General features: G+C 35.9%; 1 protein-coding gene across 1 annotated transcript in view; it reads left to right on the top strand.

Moving 5' to 3' along the window:
* The window catches only part of PRTG (protogenin), a 123,346-nt gene that overhangs the window by 59,518 nt on the left and 39,457 nt on the right, over positions 1–24,371 (top strand). The window contains exons 3-11 of the mRNA XM_042988802.1: positions 1,011–1,155; positions 2,132–2,265; positions 4,003–4,140; positions 4,396–4,554; positions 5,151–5,310; positions 6,116–6,363; positions 8,381–8,545; positions 11,293–11,598; positions 12,642–12,830. Coding sequence (XP_042844736.1) covers positions 1,011–1,155; positions 2,132–2,265; positions 4,003–4,140; positions 4,396–4,554; positions 5,151–5,310; positions 6,116–6,363; positions 8,381–8,545; positions 11,293–11,598; positions 12,642–12,830 — 1,644 coding nt within the window. The remainder of the gene's footprint in view (positions 1–1,010; positions 1,156–2,131; positions 2,266–4,002; positions 4,141–4,395; positions 4,555–5,150; positions 5,311–6,115; positions 6,364–8,380; positions 8,546–11,292; positions 11,599–12,641; positions 12,831–24,371) is intronic.

A 24,371-nucleotide genomic window follows, 5' to 3' on the forward strand; every position in this document is an offset into this window, starting at 1 on the left:
AGGAAGAGATATGAGGCTAAAAATAGCCTCTTGAGTCTCTCTACCTTTTATTCATCAAGCACACATACCATTTGCTTTATTTCTCTCCTTTCTCATTCAGCTCTATCGATACCAACCTCATTTGATTCCAAACACACAGTGACCTGTCTGTGTCCAATGAGAACCAAGTTTTGTTTCCATTAAGATATCTGTAGAGCCTCACCATTCTTACAGCCACACCCAATTCTGTCCTTCCTATTTAAGCAGACTGTTGGTGTTTTGACTTGAGGCTCTCCTTTTTTCACTCTATCCTGTGTAGCAGTGCCTGATTGATTTTCCTCAAACTCTGCTATTATCAGGATTACTACTGTCCTTTGCTCAAAAATTTTCAGTGATGTCTTCATTTGTGCCATGGTATAAATCTTCTTTATCTGTAGTCACCTTCTACTTTTCCATGAACACTTAATCTGAAATATTCTACAGTAGTTAGTCCTGGCTGTTTCCTTACAATCCTGTGAACACAGGCTACACATTTCTTACTTCTGTGCTTGCTTTCATGTTCTTTCTTTTACCTGGAATGTCTTTATTTTCCCCCTCCAATCTGAAATGAGTCTTCAAAACTTAATCTAAAACAAATCCCTACAAATAGTTTTTGCCTGTCTGGTCTGTCTTTTTTGATTTCCCTCTTCTCTGAAATACAGTAGTATTGCAAGTTTGTACCACACAGTTTGGTATGTGATTACATATCATTATTAAGTGTTTGTTTTTGCTGTGGTTATATTTTTTCTCCAGATAGGTTGCAAGTTTCTTGAGAATCTCATCCTGGAAAGACCAGATTCCCTGAGCTAGGCAACTGCCAGTGTTTTTTCCAAAATTATTCCCTAAATTTTCTTTGAGCTAGTTGTGTTGGTCTTATGTCTGGGCAAGAGTTCAAGTCTGATACATAATATCTAGCATGATGTTATTTCCAAGTACTGTACGGTATAATAGTGAATGTACTTACTCTAAATTTGTCAAACTTTGTCTTACAGCTATTTCTGCATTTGAAGTTCAGCCAGTTTCTACTGAGGTCCATGAAGGTGGAGTTGCTAGATTTGCATGCAAGATTTCTTCAAACCCTCCTGCAGTCATAACATGGGAATTCAATCGGACAACCCTACCTGTAACTTTGGACAGGTAAATTCAGCTTTTGTCTTTGGAGATGATACAGGAGTAATGAAGATGTCATGAAACTTGTATGGGGAAAGACCATTACGGAGCTTATTTTCAATTACAGTAGCAATTACCAACTTCTTAAATACATTTCAGAGTGAGGCAAAGAATTAGATCATCAGTCTCTGACACATGGAAAATAAGTTCTGTTTTTTGGTTTAGGTCATAATTCACATAACCTATCTTACTGCTTTGTTGCTTTCCTCAAACATCTTTTCCAACCAAAAGACCACTGGTTTATAGCTCAAGGTTTTAGGAAACTAAATTAGACCTTCACTGCTGCCAATAGCAATACTACTGTAGGGGTCTCCTATGTATGCTCTGATAGCTGCCCACTTCTGTCTCCACCTTCCACTCCCCTGTCTCCACTACACACACACACACACACACACACGTATGCACATGTGCACATGTACTTGTGCTCTGAAGGTAGTTGAGGTTTAAGGATCAAGAACTTAGTAGCAACTTCAAAAAGTTTGATTCCTGTCCTAATGAGTAGCAGTATTCCAAAGTAGATAAAGATCGCTTGCTAAAATGGTAGGGTATTGAGTTGAAAGAAGTTATTCAAGAAAGTTTTTTCTTAAATTTACATTCAGGTGTACCTTGGAGAATGCATGTATATTTATAGGCAAGAAATCAAGATTTGAAAAAATTGTACTAAGCGTTAGACCATCAGTTATATAAGCTATAATGTCAAATGTAACTCTGTGTAAAATTAGACTGATAGATTTCACAGACCACATACCGCATAATTATTTATGCTTTTAGAGAACTGTAGTGACCCAAATGAAAACAATAGAATCAAGCTAATATTTTTAAGGGTCTTGAAACTATTGCGTCTGGTACTTTAAAAAGGTTGAATGTATTAAGTCTTAATCATAGAATACATGTTAAGAGATGAATTCTACAAAGAATTTAATCATCTTTCTTCTCATAACAGGATAACAGCCCTACCAACAGGAGTATTGCAGATCTATGATGTTGGCCAAAGGGATGCTGGAAATTATCGTTGTGTTGCTTCTACTGTGGCCCATAGACGTAAAAGTATGGAGGCCTCTCTAACAGTGATTCCAGGTACAGCACAGAAGTTATTTCAGATTTATTGACCCAGCTATTAATTTTCCTTCTCTGGCTGTAATAGTATGCCATAAAGTAGTACTTTAATTTCATTTAGGTTATTGTAGTTTAGTTGGAAATTGTCATTTTTACCCCTATTAGGCACCTCTTCTTTCACAGTAATGCTTGTTTTATGTTATATCAACATCTTTAAGAAAGAATGAATATTTGTTCTGTAAATATTTCACTTTTGTTTTTAAAATATAAAATGCAAAAAAGATAAAAACAATTATCCATTTCCACCAAAATTGTCCATTGTCAATAAAGATATATTTGTTTCCAGTTTGGCTTTTTTTGTTGTTGATTTAAGAAAAATTATAAGTTGCATTTGTAAAAATAATACATGCATATTATAAAGAGTATTGTCTATAAGAGTACAAATTAAAAAGTTTTACATTAAACAATGTAAAAAAGTACGAAGATAGAAGTTAAAAATATCCCCCAAAAATATCCCCCCAATTCTAGTATCCAGAAATAACCATTGTTAACATTAAATAAACATAATTTTATATATTTTGCCATACATGAACATAGTTAGAAGGGAAACTAGCTGAAGAGATGAATATGAAAAAAAATGTATTTTATTAAAATGGAATTATACACAGATGCTAGTTTTTTATTTTAAAATAATTTAAATTTACATGAATATAGTGGAAGAAAATCTGTATGAAAGACATTATTGAACTTCATATGAATGTTAACTTTCCACAGATTCCTAAAAGATACTTGAAGGTTAAAAAAATTCCTTTGGAAGGGGCACCTAGGTGGCTCAGTCGGTTAAGCATCTGACTTTGACTTAGGTCATGATCTCACTCTTCATGACTTCAAGCCCTGCATTGGTCTCTGTGCTGACAGTTCAGAGCCTGGAGCCTGCTTCAGATTCTGTGTCTCCCTCTCTCTCTGCCCCTCCCCCACTCTCAGTCTGTCTGTCTCTCTCAAAAATAAACATTAAAAAAATTTTTTTAAAGATCTCTTTGGAAAACATTAAGAAACTGAAATTATATTTTTAATGCTATGTTTTAATATCACATAGTATCTGTTAGCTACCTGGTATGAAAGACTAAAGACAAAAGCACTCTCATACTTCTCCCCACTGTCACATAAATTCTTAACAAGATTAGCGAAAGGATTAAATGAATGTTTGGACCTGAATTAAAAGTGAATGATCTGGAAACAACCTAAATGTCTATCAGCTGAAGGATGGATAAATAAAATGTGATGTATCTATATGATTAAATCTTACTCTATTATTATTACTCAATAAAAAGAAATTAAATACTAGTACATGTTGCAACATGGATGAATCTTGAAAACATTTTGCTAAGTAAAAAGAAACCAGTCACAAAAAGACCATATAATATATGGTTCCTTTGTTATGAAATGTCTGGAATAGGCAAATCCAAAGAGACAGAAAGATTAGTGGTTGTTAGGCTGTGGGGAGAGGAGATTGCTAATGGTGTTTCTTTTTGGGGTGATAGAAATGTTCTAAAATTGACTGTGGTAATAGTTCCCAACTCCGAAAATACTAAAAATCATTGAATCAGTTAAAGTGGTGTATTATTTGTTAAATGAGTGATATCTCAATAAATTTATTTTTTAAAAAGTGAATAACTTAAGAATAGATATTTTAACTTGTTTCACTTGTTATATCTTATTTATAATTTACTTTTATATTGTGCCTTTTCCTCCCCAAAGTTGAAGAGTCTAATTCCTTCTACACACCAACCATTATAGCAGGCCCACAGAACATAACAACGTCTCTTCATCAGACTGTTGTTTTGGAATGCGTGGCCACGGGAAATCCTAAACCAATCATTTCTTGGAGCCGCCTTGGTAAGTTTTCTCAAGGAAAAAAAGACTTTAAACTTTGTTCATGCTAATGAAACTGATAAAATGTTTATTTTATATACCAAACACATGTTTAGCATTTAAGTGACTTTTATCTTTTTGGCATTTCAGTGTGTAGAGAAAAGGTTTTTTTGTATAGCACATTTTATACTTTTTATGATATGGTTAGATGGTGATCTTTTGATATAATTTTAGATCATATGTTGCATTGGTTTAACTAAAATATTGTCTTGGAAATAGATCATAAGTCCATTGATGTCTTTAACACTCGGGTACTTGGAAATGGTAATCTCATGATATCTGATGTCAGACTGCAACATGCTGGAGTGTACGTTTGTCGGGCCACAACCCCAGGCACACGCAACTTTACTGTTGCTATGGCAACTTTAACTGTATTAGGTATGTCTTTTTTCATTCTGCAATCAGGAGAATCTTGTATTTTAGAAGTTGTTGTTCTATCTCATTGATAGCTTACTTCTTCCTTTCTTGAACTTTGTAGCATTGATATGAAGGTTTATATGAACAATTGTAATCCAATAATGAATTTTAGGAGACATAGCCCTATGTTAAAATGTTAGCTATGGTTCTTAAGTCATCATCCTGTTTGCTTGCGTACCATTATGTTCCTTCATGTTTAAGCTTCCCTTTTATCTTTTTCTTACCTACCCACATATCCATTCACCAGCCTAAAATTTTAATCTGTTGATTGTATGCATTTGCAAGTGACTATATATTTGGGCTTAGTTAAGAAGGATTATAGTATACATATTTTTAGTGTGTTTACACAGAGGGTCTCAATAGGGAGAAAGTGTACATCTACATGAGCACTGCTGAGAGAAGGCATCTGGATAGATGTATGTAGAGTGTAGATAAGAAGCTGCAAATGTCAAATATTTTCAAGGATGGGATTTGGGCTCTTTGCTGTACTCTTCCTTAACCCTTGGTATCATTGGAACACAGAATTTTTTTTTCTTTTCTTTTTTCTTTAAAAATAGCTCCTCCTTCATTTGTTGAATGGCCAGAAAGTTTAACAAGGCCTCGAGCTGGCACTGCTCGATTTGTATGTCAAGCAGAAGGAATCCCCTCACCCAAAATGTCATGGTTGAAAAATGGGAGGAAGATACATTCTAATGGTAGAATTAAAATGTACAACAGGTAAGCTATGTCACTTTGCTACTATTTTAGTTAAGATATAATGGCTTTAGTATTTTTTATGTGAAATGATTGTAATATCAAATATTTAAATTACCTTGGTATTTTAAACTAAAAATAAAATAAATAAGAAATTAAGATGATAACATCAGCATGCCATATATCCTTTTGTACTTTATATGTGGATTATGGAAGTGATAGATTATAATGAAATAAGTGTTGGACAGTCGCTCAGACCTGGGTTCTAGTCTTGGTAAGCCACTAGCTGATAAGTTAATAGCAAGTATATTAACCCTTTGGGGGTCTCTTTTCCTTCTCCCCAAAAATAAGAAAATTAGAAGGAAATAACTGAATCCCCAGGAGTTTTTCCACAGTTCAAACTTAATGATTTTAAGAACTCATTTTTTTATTAGTGTAAATATGAATCTTCTAATAACATTGTGATATATTTAACAAAACTTTAAAATTCTGGTTGATTTCAATTTTATGTAACATTGCAATATTATATAAATTAGATGCTATTACAGAATAATATACTTACTTAATAAAAACCAAATTTTAAAAGAGATTAGCCTATCACCTAAAACAAATGGGGTTTGGATATCACTATTACTTATTTAGGTAGACTCAGAAAATGAGAGTGATTTTAAGCAACTCGTAGGTGTTTTTGGTAGGGTTGATTACAGACTCAGTTTTTTGTTCTTAGTAACTTCTGTCATTTAAAATGAGAGTGAACTTAGCAACGGTTTAACTTTAGTTTTACATCATTCTTAGAATTTTTCATAAAAATATTTTTTCCTTTCCTCAGTAAATTGGTAATTAACCAGATTATTCCTGAAGATGATGCCATTTATCAGTGCATGGCTGAAAACAGCCAAGGATCTATTTTATCTAGAGCCAGACTGACCGTAGTAATGTCGGAAGACAGACCCAGTGCTCCCTACAATGTGCATGCTGAAACCATGTCAAGTTCAGCCATCCTTTTAGCTTGGGAGAGGCCACTTTATAATTCAGACAAAGTCATCGCTTATTCTGTGCACTATATGAAAGCAGAAGGTAAGCAATGTGAGGAGTTTATTTTCAAGTGGAACTGGGCATCAGTAATTTGTTTTCAGTGTGAATGACATCTTACATAATTCGGAAAATACTTTTGAAGTTCTATGGCATTTATCTCTTTTATTAAATAATCACTCTATCACCTGCATATCAATTTTTGCTGATTTTTTTGTTATTGTATACTTTGTGTATGTAAGTATAGTTTAAGGTTTTTATGTCTAGAAATAAGTACCAGCTCTGCCTGCTAAACATTACAGAGCAGTGGACTAATTAATTTCATTCCAGCCAAGATATAAATTCTTTAACACTTAATATACCAGTTCAAGTATGCAGTTACATAGGAACAATGGTGTAATTGCTTCATAAAATAATATGGTGAATTATGGTCACTATAGCATGTTATTTTTAAGGGGGGAAATAAACATTTTCAAATCCCCATAAGTTGATATTATATGTTTTGAAATTTTTCTGGAGTCACATAGAAAACTCTGAACAGGACACTGTTTGTTGATATGTCCTATATTACATAAAAGTAGCAATCAAATCTGTCTCAAAATATCAAAATATTTAGTCAGAACTATTAACTCTTTTTTTTTTTTTTGAATCTTTTTTATCCTACTCTTTTCTTTGGCAAAAAAAGGGAAAGGAAAAGCTACTTACAAATCCTGGAGATTTCTCGACTGATTTCTCATAGAAACCATAAATATTAGTTGTACGTATAGTCTAGCTTTTATGCAATAGACATTAAAAACAAATTCCAACACCCAAAAATGATATGATAAAATTATCCATAGAAACAAGTGGTTTGTTGTTGTTTGTTTTTTGTACTTTGAAGTAGTATTTTGAAAAGGAATATTTTGAATTTAAATCAGGGTTTGTGGTAGCCAGAAGAATGAAAGTCTAACTGAGCATGTTGGAGTATGTTAATTCCCTTCTTAGTGATTTAGGAAGGTGAAAGGAATGCTGGTTTTGGTGGAGACCACTCTTGTTCGCTATTATAGTTGTTTCATTAGAGCCTCCACATGCGGCTCAGTGGTCTATTCAGAGACAGAACAAGGCTTTTTAATTCGAACTCAAGGACCTTGTTTGGTAGGTCAGAAATCGTACTATGCAGTTCCTAATTAACGAGCCATTAGCCTGTCTGTTGTGAAATGGCTGTAATCTTGTCTAATTAAAATGCTATCAAGTTAATTCAGAAATGTGGGAAAACTTAATCGTGGAATTTGCCTTCTGTTTTGTTTATAAATCCAGTGTGGGGAGAAGGGCCTTCGTCCTTAGAGAGTTTTGATGAAGTTGACATGCATTTACTGTGAACGGTTCACAAAGCTGCCAGCGCTCTTGTTCCACTTTACAGATTGGCTCTGTAGGAATTAAATCCCACAAAGACAAATTCTTTTCTATACCTTGCCATGCATATTTTATTAAGAATCGCTGAGAATTTTTTCCCCTTTGGGAAAAAAAAAGCTCATTGTGGAACAAAGTGTTTTGAAGCACATTCTGTGCCTCCTAGATCTTTTGCTTTCAGTATAAATAAAAAGAACAACTTGTGTCAGTCAAATTTAATAGAACCTCTAGGGCCAAAATGAGATCTTTTGCAGGACAACTTTTGGCTTGGTTTGTTTTTAAAAAGAGCAGAGCCATTACATTCCTACTGTCTCTCCGAGATTCATGGTTAAAAGAAGAAAGCCATGAGTTTAACCAAGTAAAACTTCCACTGTTAAGAACTACAGTATTCTGTAGTGTTAAGCTCTGTTGTGCTACTGCTGTACATTGCCTCTGCTGTGGGTTTTGACTAGATATTCAATGAAGTTTAGTAAAGATTAATTATTTTCAGTTTGATTTATTAGGGAAAAATTCAAACGACTACTTTTAGAAATTAAGACCTTCCCATTCATATTTTTTTAAAGGGTCACAAAAGAAAACAGAGACAAGACTGGAGGACCAGGGAAGGAAAATGGTCTTATTAATTTCATTTTGAATATTCATAATTTTTTCAAACACTGGTTCTTTAATTCAGGTTTAAATAATGAAGAGTATCAAGTAGTCATTGGAAATGACACAACTCATTATATTATTGATGACTTAGAACCTGCTAGCAATTACACTTTCTACATCGTGGCATATATGCCAATGGGAGCCAGCCAGATGTCTGACCACGTGACGCAGAATACTTTAGAGGATGGTAAGAAACCACGAGTCTAGAATGAACATTAATGTGTTTAATCAGTTTCAACAAATAAATGTGTTTTAAAGTAGAGAAAATATCCTCTTTTTGGTTAAAAAAATAACCAAAACAAGGGTGGCAACCAGCAGGCTAGTTTGCCATTTCAAATTTGACTGTCACTTTTTGACAGTAATAGGATATGGGTAAAGAGCTTTTATAACTTACAATGCAGAACATAAATTTTGATAACAAAATTCTTGTGTTTCTTCAAGTTTCCCAGTTTAAATTGCAGTTTTTAAAATATTTTTTCGCCATTGAAGTTTTCTTTAACTGAGTAGAACAAAATGTGAGATTTTCTAGGCATAAATAAATACATATATAATGAGTAAATATATTGAGTGTATATAATGACAAGAGGTCAGAAGTCTTGGGTTTCTGAAACGGGTAGTTTATGAAATTTAGTAACTTATTAGTTAAAAAAGTTCTCATAAAATCAGCAGTTAGTTTATTTTTAGATATACTATGTTTATTCTGCTTAGGGAGGAAAGTAATAGTAGTTCAGTTTGTTAACTGATCATGGGTTAGAAATTGAGTTGTAGTCCTTTTGAAGGCAGGCCTCCATATATTCTTACAATGGTGGGAAATCTCATCCGTTAGGAAAATCCTGAGACTGATTCTCTCCCTCTGATTCATCATCTCTCTCTTTAGCAGCTCTAGAAGGCCTTTTTGTACCATTCACTGTGAAAAGGGAATGATTTAACATATACCTAATTGTACTGCTCTCCCTTTACAGGTGTTTCTCATCCTCACAAAATGGTCCACCTGTAATTTTCAAAACATTTTTTGTATTAATGATTTCCAAATCTTTTCCTTTATTTGCTCCCAGATCTCTTACATACATCTCTTTTAATGCCACTTGTTTAGATGTTTATAAATTCAGAGTATGACTAAATGAAAACAATATTAGTGATCTGGGTGCTAAATTCCAAGTTCTGTTTTCACTTAAGAGTCTGTTTCATTTTAGAGTGAATCACAGTACTTATGACCTCTCTAGTTATCTCCTCCCATTTTACCTCTGACATGCATATCTAAGGTGAAACACAGGCTGGTGGGGGTGTTATCCTGGGGTTTGTGGGGGGTTTGGTGTATGAGGTATATTCCTCCCTATGTCTTTGAAGGAAAGGGGTTTAACCATAGTAAGCTACTTGTTAAAGCTTGTCAGTTCCAGTGAATGTTAAGGTCTCGAAGTTTTTCTCCTTTAAAGCTTTTCTTACTCTACCACTTTTTTATTTAGTGAAATTTCATTTTGTTCTCTGGAAAAGATGAGACTTCTGACACTGGCTTTCACGTTTCTGCACGAGTTTCTGCCCATTTCGTAAGCCCATGTATCTCAAACTGAAATGTGTGGGATTCGTAGGGTACATAGCAGTGTGTAGCAGATGGAACTGACACTTGTGGAGGGCTTACCCCTGCCTATTCTAAAAACCTTCTCTCCATTATCTCATTTAATCCCTACATAACCCTGTCACAGAAAAACTGTTATTATGTAGGAAATAGTAAAGTAGGGGGGATAAGAATGTGGGCTTTGTTCAGTCTGCCTACATCGACTTCACTAACAACGTGTGTGACTTTGAGCAAGTGATTTCACTGCTTTGTCCCTTAATTTCCTCAATATAAAGTAGAAATGATCAGAGTACTTCCTTTGGTTTTTGTCAGAATTCATGAGTGCGTACACATCAAGGACTCAGAAATGCTTAATTGATTTTCTCTTTTCCACCTATTATTTCATTCATGCAACAAAGAATCATTGAGTACCTACTATGTGTTACTTAGTAGTGAACAAAGGAGGCAAAAAATTGTCCCTGGTTTCGTGGAGCTTCCTTTCTGGTGGGAAAAGGGGCAGAGGAACAATAAACAAGATGAGGAGTGCCTGGGTGGCTCAGCCAGTTAAGCATCCTATTTCAGCTGAGGTCATGATCTCGCAGTTCATGAGTTCAAGCCCCACATGGGGCCCTCTGCTGACAGCATAGAGCCTGCCTCAGATCCTCTGTCTCCCTCTCTCTGTCCCTTCCCCACTAGCTTGTGTGTGTGCTCTCTCTCTCTCTCTGTCTCTCTCTCTCTCAAATAAACATTCAAAAAAAACACCCCAAAATAAACAAGATGAACAATCCATTATATAATTATATGCTATGTTGGATATTGATAACTATCTAAGAGAAGGAGAAAAAAGCAGAAGAGGGGAGTATGAAATGTTGGGAGGGTTTGAGATGAGGCAGAGTCACCCAAGAAGGGCTTACTGAATAGATGACATTTGAATGAAAACCTGAAGGAAATGAAAATGAGGGAGTTGGCTAGGCAGATGAATGGGGGAAGTGCACTCTAGACAGAAGAAATGGAAATTGCTAAGGGCTGGAGTGGAGGGAACAAGTGGAAAGCACTAGGAGATTGAGGCACAGAATTAATCAGAAGCCAACTGTATGAGTAGATAGGACTTTGTATGAAGTTACAGTGGGGACTTGGGCTTTTACTATTAGTGACATTTTGTTTTCTTTGGTTCTCTATTCTTGACCATCCCTCATTATTTTTCCTTCTTTTTTCTGGTTTGTGATCTCTATTCAACTGAAAACCTTGACCACTAGGGCTGAAAGTATCTCTCCTTTGTTATGTTACGTCTTGCTCTTAAGAGAATTCAGTGAATACTGGTGGGCTGATTGACAAAAATGATTCTAAATATTCATAAGCAACCTGTCTTCTTGTATGACTAGTTCCCTTGAGACCTCCTGAAATTAGTTTGACAAGTCGAAGTCCTACTGACATCCTCATCTCCTGGCTGCCGATCCCAGCCAAGTATCGGCGGGGCCAAGTGGTCCTGTATCGCCTGTCCTTCCGCCTCAGTACTGAGAATTCCATCCAAGTTCTGGAGCTCCCAGGGACCACACATGAGTACCTTCTGGAGGGCTTGAAACCTGATAGTGTCTACCTGGTGCGGATCACTGCTGCTACCAGAGTGGGGCTGGGAGAGTCGTCAGTGTGGACTTCACATCGGACACCCAAAGCCACAAGTGTGAAAGGTAAATTTCTAGAAACTATTGAGGAAAAATAACACAGTATTTTTGGTCTTTTTAAATCTAACTTATGTTTAGGGGAGCCTGGGTGGCTCAGTCGGTTAAGCATCTGACTTCAGCTCAGGTCATTATCTCATGGTTCATGAGTTTGAGTTCTGCATTCGGCCCTGTGCTGACAGCTCAGAGCCTGGAACCTGCTTCAGATTCTGTCTCTCTCTCTCTCTGCCCCTCCTCCACTCTTGTTCTGTCTCTCTTTATCTCTCAAAAATAAATATTTTAAAAATATTATTTTAATCTTTAAAAAAAATAAAATAAATCTAAGTTATGTTTAAATTGTGTTTTATGAATGAAAATATTCCATAGATCATGGATGTAACTGAAAATAATTTTAAACTTTTTGTTGAGTAGTCCCATTTTACTAAAGCTCAGTAGCATGTGAAACTTTTGGTTACTCTCTTAGTTTGCTTAGCAGAGTCTTCATAGATGGGTGGTGGGTCCAAATCAAACTGAATTACCAAAAGTTAAATATTAATAGAGACCTAATTAATATTATTACCATTTTTTTTAAATCATCAGTTTAATAGAAAGACCGTAAGGCTAAAAAGTTCTACACCCTGTTTGTTTAATAACATGAAATGTAAGGTGACTGAGGTTTTTATTGTTCATTGATTAATTTGGTCTCCAAGTTTAATACCAGTGTGGAATTTTGAAAGTTAAAATGTAATTGTTTTGGGGGCACCTGGGTGGCTCAGTCAGTAGAACATCTGACTTCCATTCAGCTCACGATCTCACGGTTTGTGAGTTGGAGCCCCATATCGGGCTCTCTGTTGTCAGTGCAGAGCCTACTTCAGATCTTCTGTCTCCCTCTCACTCTGCCCCTCCCCGTCTCATGCTCTCTCTCTTTCTCTCAAAATAAATAAAATTTTAAAATATATATATATGTATAAAAGTTTGGAATTGAACTTATTTTGTAACTGTTGGCTTAAAACTGTGTGTATTTGTATGAATTACAGATTTTTTATACATATATTTCTGGTGAATTTTTCTAGCCCCTAAATCTCCAGAGTTACATTTGGAGCCTCTGAATTGTACCACCATTTCTGTGAAGTGGCAGCAAGATGCTGAGGACACAGCAGCCATTCAGGGCTACAAACTGTACTACAAAGAAGAAGGGCAGCAGGAAAATGGACCCATTTTCTTAGACACCAGTGACCTTCTCTATACTCTCAGTGGTTTAGGTGAGTGAGCCCATACTGCACTTTCCTTTTTCCTTCTTTTCTGACCAGTTGGGAAAAGAGTTTTTGGATAGAGACACAAGAACTGACTTACTGGTGGAAAGAGAAGAATTACCTTTATTACATCACTGTGTATGTCGTACTGCTTAAGGCACTGTTGGTCTTTGACTCACCCCTGTGAGCAAACTGGCAAAACGTCAGGTAAATGTGGTATCTATCTTTCCCCCACTTCTGGACATCTGATTTTCTTTCTACAGTTCACTTCTAGTAGAGTGAGCTCTGATAAATTATTGTGAGTATGTGGTGTACGTAGAATAGGAATGTAAAAAGGAAATATCACCAAATGGTCAGAATTAAGATTAACTCAGAAATTGCCTGAGAGTGCTATGTAGGTGTATTATTTTCCCATGTAAAATCTATCTAAATTATGTACAAAATAATGCTCTTACATATGACCCATGCCACTATAAATATTTATTTTTGTAGCTCTAACACAGAAACACCAGAGAAAAAGCATTTAATTTTGGGTTCATCATAGTTCTCAAAGACATCATTTTTGTGGCACCTGAGTGGCCCAGTTAAGCGTCTGACTTTGACTCAGGTCATGATTTCAAGGTTCATCAGTTCAAGTCCCGTGTTGGGCTCTGCACTGACAGTGCGGAGCCTGCTTGGGATTCTCTCTCTCTGTCTCTCCTTCTCTCTCTCTGCCCTTCCCACACTCACTCTCACTCTCTCAATAAATAAATAAATAAATAAATAAATAAATAAATAAATAAATAACACTGTTTTATTCTCTGTTCATCCTGTCTTTGCTGAGTGAAGAATTCCAGAATGTAAACATGTTTAGTGGAAAGTAAAGAAATTTGTGGCTATAATAAATATATGGGTATAAACAGATATATACTCAAGGCATAAACTGCACACTTAGTTATTTCTTAGTTATTTGTTAAAGCAGCAACTTTAATTACCATTACTAACTAAACTCCTACTAAACTGTTATAGCATCTTCTGCACATACTGAAATTTTACAGTGCCTCTGGCTTTCCCTATCACAGACTACCTTTTGGAGTACAAAAAGGAAAAAGGCTTGGTGATCCCACTATGGATAGCTCCATTTATTTTTCTGGCCTCACAGCACAAACTGTGAAAACAGCATAAGACCTGAGACCCGGCGCAGTAAGAAGCAGTGGTGGGAATCTGTTTTTAGAGGCAGGGACATAGGACCCCATCGTCTGTTTCTTAGCAATAGTTTTCCAGATGGCATTTTGCTTCTAATCTTGTTGTCTTGGATTTTAACTTAATCTGCATTTGCTTAAATAAATTTCACTGTTGATTCCTGTCACATAGCTTTATAAATGATGAGGAAAAGTTACGTATGTTCCAGGGTGACCTTCCTTAAAACCACTGATGTAGAGATGACGTTAGCCCAACCTGTCATCAAAGTTAGGAGCATTTATTTCTAGTCATGGCTTCTCATTCAGTATGCTCTCCCTTTCTGTGTTCATATTATTAATTCAGGAAAGTTGTACTAAGTTTAAAACAGGATTTGGTAAATTGCTGATGAAAAATTATGCATCATAGTATCTCGAGTTTCTTCAGGTTTTTTTTTTTTTAATATTTACTTATTTTTGAGCGAGAGACAGTGTGTGAGCAAGGGAGGGGCAGAGAGAGAGGGAGACAGAATCTGATGCAGGCTCCAAGCTCTGAGCTGTCTGCACAGGACTCAATGCAGACTCGAGCCCACAAAACATGAGATCATGGCCTGAGCTAAAGTCAGATGTTTAACTGATCGAGTCACCCAGGTGCCCCTCCAGTTCTTTCACTGTTAAGGAAATATAAATAAGTAGAAGATACAAAAGATAGGTTCATAGAGCATTCTTCTTGAACATATAAGTCATTTATTTTATACAAATGAATAATTTATTGGGAAGAACAGTAATGTTCTGCTTGTGAAAAGTTTAGAGAAACAGTTAAAACTTTGTCAATTAAAAGTAATGCTCTAAAATTTAAACATTTTCTATGGGTGCATATAATGACTTACTGATCTTTGTGGAAATGTTTTTTGTAATCTGTATAATAGTTTTTAATGCTATGAACTTTAATTTCCTTCTGTGTTTTAAAAAAAATCATATATATTACTGCCTGTGTTTTTATGTTATAAAATCCTCTTTGTGTATACTGTTTGGAGTAGTTCAGCTTAAAAACACTTTATAATGTATAACCTAGGAAATTATTTTGTTATAGTCAGGATATCCTGCCTATTAAAATAACTCCATGTGCCCTGACTATGGACTTGACTGAGTAGTAGGACTAACTACAGTGCAGGGTAACAGGGTAGTCTCACAGTTGTAGGACTTTGTTGTAGGACAGTGGGGTTCGCACCCCTGGAGGTGCCAAGCCAGGACCAGAAGGGCTGGCTAGCAGAGAGGCAGTTGTGTGGATCCAAGCATTGTATAGCTGTTGACCAGATCACCTTGAAGATGCCTTTTAATCCTGAGAGCCCTACGGTCCTTAGAAAGACACTGTTGGGACCTAGCCAAGCTCACAGCAAGTTCAGTGGGTGCAGCCCACTAAGCAGGCAAGTGTTAACAGCTCTCACTCCCATCCTTCTTACTTTTGGCTGTTGGGAGGGCAGTATGTTCTGTTAACTGGACAACTGACCATCTGTGACCATTTTTAGCAAGAGCATCTGGCAGTAGCTGCCTGTTTAACAGAGAGTGATGTGTGTAGAGGGCAGTAGGTTAAGGGAACCCTATCTGTGTCTTGCATGGTGAATACTTGCTTTCATAGAGCTTTTATACATTAAAGATGCTCTAACTAGAACTAGATTTACTAAGTGGGGCTGGAAATGAAATTTAAATGCTTCTGTTTACTGATTCCATGTCAATTTGAGTAGCCAACTGATGCCTCAGAATTTCATTTTCATACTAATTCCTTCTCTGATACCCTAATACACATCCTTTTGTTGCTTCTGGTAATTAAGTTTTCAACTAAAAAGTATGTTATTGGGACACAGTCTCCTTGGTTACACATAACAGTTCTTTGTTTCTGAAAGAAAAAGAAAGAAGGAAAGAAAGAAAGAAAGAAAGAAAGAAAGAAAGAAAGAAAGAAGAGAAATTTCTGTATTTCAATTCATTTAATAAGAATTTACAAATTATTTTCCTAAGTAAGGCATTGTCATACTAATAAAAGGATTTAACAAATGTGACCTCTGCTCAAAACAAAAAGAATTAAATCAAAAGATACTAACTTTATTTACATTCCCAATTTTCTCCCAAGTTCTGATTAACTAAATTTAATTGTACTTAGTAATGAAAGTTGTTTTAGAACATTTTACTCAAAACCCTCAAAACTCAGTTCCCTCAAACCCTCAAATCCCTCAGTCAGGGATGTGGAATGTTTGTTTTTTAAACTGGTTGAAAAGATTCTCGTGTCTTTATTAGTATAATATAAATATTGGCAGAGTAGTGGAAGATTTTGATGTTGCTAGTTCTAGTTTAATGATTTGCAAATATACAGTTTGATTTTAATTAGAAATGGTTTTGGGGGTTGGGGAATAAGCATTTAGCTTGTCATTTAATGTGTATGTGATTTGTTCTAAATTGTGGTTTGAGATTTTCTTCAAAGTTTTGCATCTTGTGATTATTTTCACTTAGTTGTTCCCCACCCCTGCCCCTTGGCACTTTTCATGTTTGCCTAAGTTTTAAGTAGAGTTTTAAAACATTTGTTAAATTTATCACACAATAAACTGAAGCAAAACTAATAGCACACTTGTGTTCCCTGATAATAGACTTTCTGAAATAATTTGCTCCATTTTTTGGTCTGTTTATTTCAGAAATTGACTTTAAATTCTGAAGTTAGAGTTTCTAATAACAAAGGAGACTGTTTTCATAAGCTATCAGAAACTTAATTCTTCAATATTTATATAATAAGAGGGAAAGGGAAGATTATTATTTAGATGGTGTTGTTAATTTGGCACTTGGAACACTGATAATCTTTAGATTCTACTTTGCCAAAGAATGTTTGCTATTAAACTTCAGAGCAAGCTTGATTAGTGAGCATGAGATTTAGCACGAATTTTACAGATCCAGATTATCAAAAATCATTAGTAACACTTCTGGATCCCTTGTACACCTTCTAAACTCAATCTTTTTTTTTTTTTTCTTTCTTTCTTTTGAAAAATCCAAAATCGGAATTCCCGGTTATGCAGGGGAGTAGGAGGCAAAAGAAACAGTCCCTCGGCAACAGTGTAATTTTAGAATACCTTAGCCAGTTTATATGGAAGCATGGTAAAATTAAGTCAGATTTCTGGATGCTATTGTTTGCCATAACAGAGTAGGATTTGGTTGTGTGGTTACAGATCTGAGGGAAGAAGATCAAGAACTACCAATGGTGAGCCCAACTCATATAGCTGGAGGGAATTATAGTCTCTTTAGTTAAGACAGGACAAGATTTTGTGGCATAAAAGAGACTACTTTTATCAGAGAGGGTTCATTGTGAACCTTACTATAATAGTGATTTTGTTTTGAAGAGAACTGGAATCACTGAGTGTATGAAATCTGGAAGTCACGTTTTAAGGCAAGCCGGGGTCTTTTTAGAGATTGTGTTCCCTCATTCCCCACACACAAGGAAGCCTTAGATAACACTCAGAAAAATCTTTGGAAACATGCTACAGGTGAAAATCCTAGTATTGTGGTTGTTTAGCAACTTTCTCACTGCACCCCTTGCAACAGAGTAAAAAAAGAAACCATGTTTTATAAACAAATCTTCCTGATGGTGTATAGTTTCAAGTATCCCATATTGACTTTTAGCCTATAAATTCATTTCAAATAATTTGGTGCCTTCATATCAATTACCAACTCAAATGTCATTGCAGATGCCAGGATTCTTCTGTTTTATAAAGTAACATATTATCAATCACATAGACATCATTAAGCATTCTGTCCGGATTAGTGTTGACTTTATAAAGCAGCACTGGTTTCTGTGAGATCACTTTGCATTTATATGTTATCAGATAATTTTTAGGGATTGGTGTAGAAATTCGATTGACGTTATTGCTGTTATTTACTACAGGCAAGATCGCTGGGGACATATCTCACATTTTTTGCCTCTTCTCAGTTCTTCCTGTGCTTTATCACTGTTAAATTCTACTTTTCATAGAAATGGCTCCTCCGAACAGTATCTGATTTCACTGTTTCATTCCTTTCTTTGAAAGAATTATAAAATAAACTCATTTAAATGAAGCCAGTAGACTTCTTACATGAATAATTTTGAGAGTCACCTGCTATGTAGGCCAGAAAACTGACAACATGGGAGTACAAATAACGACAAAGGGAACATGGTAAAAGTATTTCACTTCGCTATTGAATATCTTTTAAGTTACCATTTCTTGTATTGTGTTTAATTTGTTATCTAGCTAAAATACATTGAAACTTCAATGCTGACTTTAGGAAATACTCAACTATTTTTTTTCTTAATTTAAAATTATGGGATCTGAACATGCCAAATATGATAGATACACAGCTCAAATTTTAGAACCTTAATACTTGGAAAATTAAAAAAACCAATAACTCAAAAGAAACAGAGCATCCATTTCTTAAACAATCCTGTTATTAAAAAAGTACTGTTAATATTAAGACAGTAATGAAGCACCTGGGTAGCTCAGTGGGTTAAGCATCTGACTTCAGGTCATGATTTTGCAGTTTGTGGATTTGAGCCCCATGTTGGGCTCTGTGCTGACAGCTCAGAGCCTGGAGCTGCTTCAGATTCTGTATCTCCCTCTCTTTCTGTCCTTGCCCTGCTCTCAATCTCTCTGTCTCTCTCACTCTCTCAAAAATAAATAAACATTAAAAAATTTTTAATAAAAAACATCAAGACAGTAACAAAGGAAATATTTTAATTTGCCAGTTTGCAACAAAATGCAGATTTATGAAACTGTAAGAACTGTACAGAAATTACTGTGCATCTTCTGGTTATCTTTCCTTAAATTTTTCTTGAATGAAAGATTACCTGCCATTCTGAAATATTTTTAATACTCCTGGATGAAAATGTAGATATATCTCTTTGCATTTGGAAAAATCTTGCCTAGCTTTTAAGTCTCAACCCTTCTGGGAATCCTCTTGCAACCTTAAATGGTGTCAGTCATTCCCATGGTACGTCATTTATAATGCTCTATTGTAGGAGGCACTTAGCACTGACAGCTGAAAGAAAAGTATTGGTGAAGTAAATTTTATGTCTGCTGCCTGACATAAGCTCTGTAACTTATTAACAAATTAAGTCCTGGTTATTTGCCTAATCTTTTAGATAGGGATAATAATAATAGCTATTTTATTTTAAGTGTATTTGTTTATTTTGAGTGAGTGGGGGAAGGGCAGATAGAGAGAGAAAGAAAATCCCAAACAGGCTCCACACTGTCAGTGCACAGCCTGATGCCAGGGGCTCGAACTCTTGAACCATGAGATCATGACCTGAGCTGAAATCAAGGGTCAGATGCTTAACCAACTGAGATACCCAGATGCCCCAATAATAGCTATTTTAGAACGTTAAGAGGATTAAATGAAATAATGCACATAATGTTTAGCACAGCTCTTAGCGAACTGCATTGAGAGTCTTAAACAAAAGTTAGGTGTTGTAATTGTTGTTAAAAATTGTTCTCCTCCTTGGGTGGAGCCTGGAAATCTGTATTTTAAAAATATTTTTTCCATGTGATTTACCATGATCACTAGATTTGGAAACCAGTGGTTCCTGAGCTTTATTATCTATACCAGAGATCTTGTTAAAATGCAGATTTTAATTTAGTAGGTTTGGGTGGGGCCTAAAATCTTTGCATTCTTGCCAACTTTGACAAGCAAGGATCTAGACCAGGGGCAGGCAAGCTTTTTCTGTTATGGACTAGATAGTAAATATTTTGGGCTTTGTGGGTGTTGTGGACTGAATATTTATGTCCCCATCAAATTCATATGTTGAAGCCCTAGCCCTTAATGTGACTGGATTTGGAAATACAGCCTTTGGGTAGGTGTTGAGAGTTAAACTAGGCGGGGCTCTACTATGATAGGCTGGTGAATTGTAAGAAAAGGAAGAAACAGCAAGAGCTCTCTACCGTGTGAGCAAGGACTTAGTGAGAAGGTGGCTGTCTGCAAGTCAGGAAGAGATCTCTCATCAGAAACTGAACACTGCCAGACCTTGATCTTAGACTTCTCAGTCTCCAGAATTGTGAGAAATTAATTTGTTTTTTAAGCCATCAAGTCTGTGCTATTTTGTTATGATAGCCAAGCAGACTAATACAGAGTGGACCATAAGGTCTGCCACAAGTATTCGGTTCTGCCACTATAGCACAAAAGCAGCCAAAAGAAATATATAAATGCATGAATATGGTTATATTCCAATAGAACTTTGTTTATGGACACTGAAATTTGACTTTCATGTATTTTTGATGTATCATTAAGTATTATTAAAATTATTTTCTGAGCATTTAAAAGTCTAAAAACCAGGTATTTGGGTGGCTCAGTGGTTTAAGTATCTGGCTCTTGGTTTCAGTTCAGGTTATGATCTTGAGGTTTCATATGTTCAAGCCTTGCGTAGGGCTCTGCGCTGACAGCACAGAGCTTGCTTGGGATTCTTTGTCTCCTTGTCTGTCTGCCCCTCCCCCAGTCATGCTGTTTCTGTCTCTCTCAAAATAAATAAATTAAAAACAATTTTTTTTAAATGTGAAAACCATTTAACTGACAGGCTGACCCTAAGGCAGCAGACCATATTAGTGTATTTTGCCAATTCCAGGTGTAGACTCTGGTTAGAGCCTTTGTTTTAAAGTCTATTTTGCCCAATGTAAATATTGCTACTCCAGCTTTCTTTTGACATCCATTTGTATGTTTCCCCATCTCCTCAGTTTGAATCTGTTTAGGTAGGTGTCCTTTGTTTCTCATCAGGTATAGACTCTAATGTGGTTGCTCTTCAAAGTGCAGTCTTAGGATCAGCAGCATAATCAGGAAGTTTATTGAAATGCTGAATTTCAGACTTCCTTGTTCCCTCTCCAGATCTACTGGATCAGAATCTCAGTTTTAACAGGATTCTTAGGTGCTTAGTATGCACATTAAAGCTTGGTAAAGTTAGGTCTAGATGACCTAGTATGTTTTTTTCAAAATAGCCGATATCAATTCTTTATAAGTTAATAACTTTTAGCTTTAAGTTTGTTATTCTTGTTGGAAATCTTTCAGAATTTGTTTTTGTGCCTTCTAGCTTCCTAAATTGCTGACTCTTTTAATTGTCTGGCCAATTACAGTTTTGTTTTGGTTTGGTTTTTTACTGTTTTTTTAATGTTTATTTAGTTTTGAGAGAGAGAGAGAGACAGTGCGTGAACAGGGGAGGGGCAGAAAGAGAGGGAGACAGAATCTGAAGCAGGCTCCAGGCTCTGAACTGACAGCACAGAGCCCAACACAGGGCTCAAACTGATGAACCACAAGATCATGACCTGAGCTGAAGTTGAACACTTAACCAACTGAGCCACCCAGGAACTGTAGGCCAATTACAGTTTTTAATTGTTATTGACATTAAGCCTCTCTTAAGTCTGCCTTTACTGCACTTTTTATTGCATATCTTGTTTCTAGTCCTATTTCCCCATACTTTTTGACTTTTACATGGGGGACAAAATGGCCTTTCATGGGTATCATCCTTCAGTCAATGCATTTCTTCTCAAACATCCAGGGAGTGGATGAATCACAGATTCAGGTATAATCTTCCAGTTTTGCTGCTTCTTCCCTGCATTTTGTCTGCCACTGAGTGCTCATTCACAAGTTCATTCTTTGATTCTTAGATATTTACCAAGCTTAGTATATGATAGTCTCAATGTTAGGTACTGCCATAATAATGTAGACATGGTCATAGTATTTGAGTCTAGGAGGAAGACCAACAATTAAATAAGCATCTAAAATATGGTGTGATGCGCCAGTCAGAGTGGCCAAAATGAACAAATCAGGAGACTATAGATGCTGGAGAGGATGTGGAGAAACAGGAACCCTCTTGCACTGTTGGTGGGAATGCAAATTGGTGCAGCCGCTCTGGAAAGCAGTGTGGAGGTTCCTCAGAAAATTAAAAATAGACCTACCCTATGACCCAGCAATAGCACTGCTAGGAATTTACCCAAGGGATACAGGAGTACTGATGCATAGGGGCACTTGTACCCCAATGTTTATAGCAGCACTCTCAACAATAGCCAAATTATAGAAAGAGCCTAAATGTCCATCAACTGATGAATGGATAAAGAAATTGTGGTTTATATACACAATGGAATACTACGTGGCAATGAGAAAGAATGAAATATGGCCTTTTGTAGCAACGTGGATGGAACTGGAGAGTGTGATGCTAAGTGAAATAAGCCATACAGAGAAAGACAGATACCATATGTTTTCACTCTTATGTGAATCCTGAGAAACTTAACAGAAACCCATGGGGGAGGGGAAGGAAAAAAAAAAAAAGAGGTTAGAGTGGGAGAGAGCCAAAGCATAAGAGACTGTTAAAAACTGAGAACAAACTGAGGGTTGATGGGGGGTGGGAGGGAGGGGAGGGTGGCGGATGGGTATTGAGGAGGGCACCTTTTGGGATGAGCACTGAGTGTTGTATGGAAACCAGTTTGACAATAAATTTCATATATTGGAAAACAAAACAAAACAAAACAAAAAAAACAATTAAAAAAATAAAAAAATAAAATAAATAAATAAATAAATAAATAAATAAATAAATAAATAAATAAAATATGGTGTGATGAACTTTTTGATAGTGGACATCAGATCTCCATAACATCATTTGGCAGGTGTTTCTGACCTGTTTCGGGGCTGGAATGGGAATGGCTTCCAGGAAGAAGTAACATTTAGGTTGAAATCTAAAGGATGAGTAGGACTCATTAGGCAAGGGGTCAGGGGCAGGTACAGGTTATATGGGAACTAGTAAAGAAATACATAATAAAATAACAATAATCTAAAAGTATACTGTTGGTGTATGGCCTTGTACACTGTAGGTGTAGGCTTCATACAAGTGAACAGTTCTGAAAATTAAGCCTCACAACTTCATAGTAAACCTGCCTCTGCAAAGAGGGAAGGACAGAACCCAGGAGATGGTCACAGAATGGTGAAATTCACTTGAGTTGTTCAGGAAGTGAGGGGGACCATGTTCCAGAGAAAATGAAGTATTATTATATGAGCACAAAGTGAAACCAGTACCTGGTAAGCTACATGAGGGAATTTGGGCTTTATCCTAAGGGCAGTGTGAAGACACTAAATGATTTTAAGCAAGCAAGTGACCTGATTAGATTCACATTTAGAAATATGTTTCTGTTGCAGTGTGTAAAATTTAATGCGGAGAGGGAAGATGTGAAACAGCTCAGAACTGCCTCTTCCCTGAAAGAGGAGGTTTTTGTGAGCTTTCTTTTTCACTTCCTTTCTGGTTCAGAGATGCTACAAAAGTCTACCCTACCCTCCCTGTTTGCTGCAGTCCCATTGTACATGGCAGTTTTCATGCACACAAATAATAAAGATTTCTTTAGAAAATAGCGTGTTCTATTGTTTTAAATCAGTTTATACTCAACCCTTGGAAACTATAATCACTGTATAAAAATATATAAATGTATATTATATATATAAACATAACTATATGTATATGTTTATGTATGTGTATATACATATACATGTATATACATGTGTATATGTGTATACCCACACACACATACCCTACTGTTTTATAAAGTGAAGGTATTTGGATGTTTGGTTTATGCTTGTCTTTAAGTCAGTTCTGTAACTGTGTTAAAGTGTTTTAATTTCTCCTTTGCTTGTGTCAGCTCTCAAGAGGCATGCAGTCACAAATCTAATGATGTATTCTGTCCCCCTCAGAATACCTAACTACTCTTAATTTGGTACATTTCATTTTAGGCAACTGTGATATTGCCAAGTTAATTAAATTTTGTGTTTTTAAATGAACAAGAAAATAAAGGAAATATAGCCATGGATTCCATAAACCCATAACATCAACTGTTCTTTGAAGCCACAGTGTGAATGCAAGAGCATTTAGTGGTCACTCAAAAGAAGAATATTTTTGAGTCCATTCAGCTGCTATCATTGAGCTTTAGTATAGGCTCTTAGAGCTACAATACTGTTTACAAAGCCCTTGTTAACACTGTGTGAATACAGTGAGTACAGTGTTTTATGGAACTCCATAGGCCTCAGATAAAGACACTTCTATGCTTGCTTGGTTGTTCTTTTGGACAGGCTTAGGACACAGAAGCTCAGTGGCCTTGCAAATCAGAAGATGAACTCAATTTAGAAATTACTGATAATGGGCCACAGTTAACTTTAAATTCATGCAAATTAATTACCAGTAAATGAATTACAAAATTGAAACCGTCTTTATAGCATGCAATTTTGACTTGTGTGATTTCTTTTCCTAACACCTCTTGAAGGCATTGCCTAGAAGATAGAGCTAATTAAAAATGCAAATTTTCTCATTTTAGTGTTGATACAATATATATTTCACAAAACTTTGTTTAATGACATGAGATTG

The sequence above is a fragment of the Panthera tigris genome, chromosome B3, assembly GCF_018350195.1.
Source record: "Panthera tigris isolate Pti1 chromosome B3, P.tigris_Pti1_mat1.1, whole genome shotgun sequence".
NCBI classification, from domain to species: Eukaryota; Metazoa; Chordata; class Mammalia; order Carnivora; family Felidae; genus Panthera; species Panthera tigris.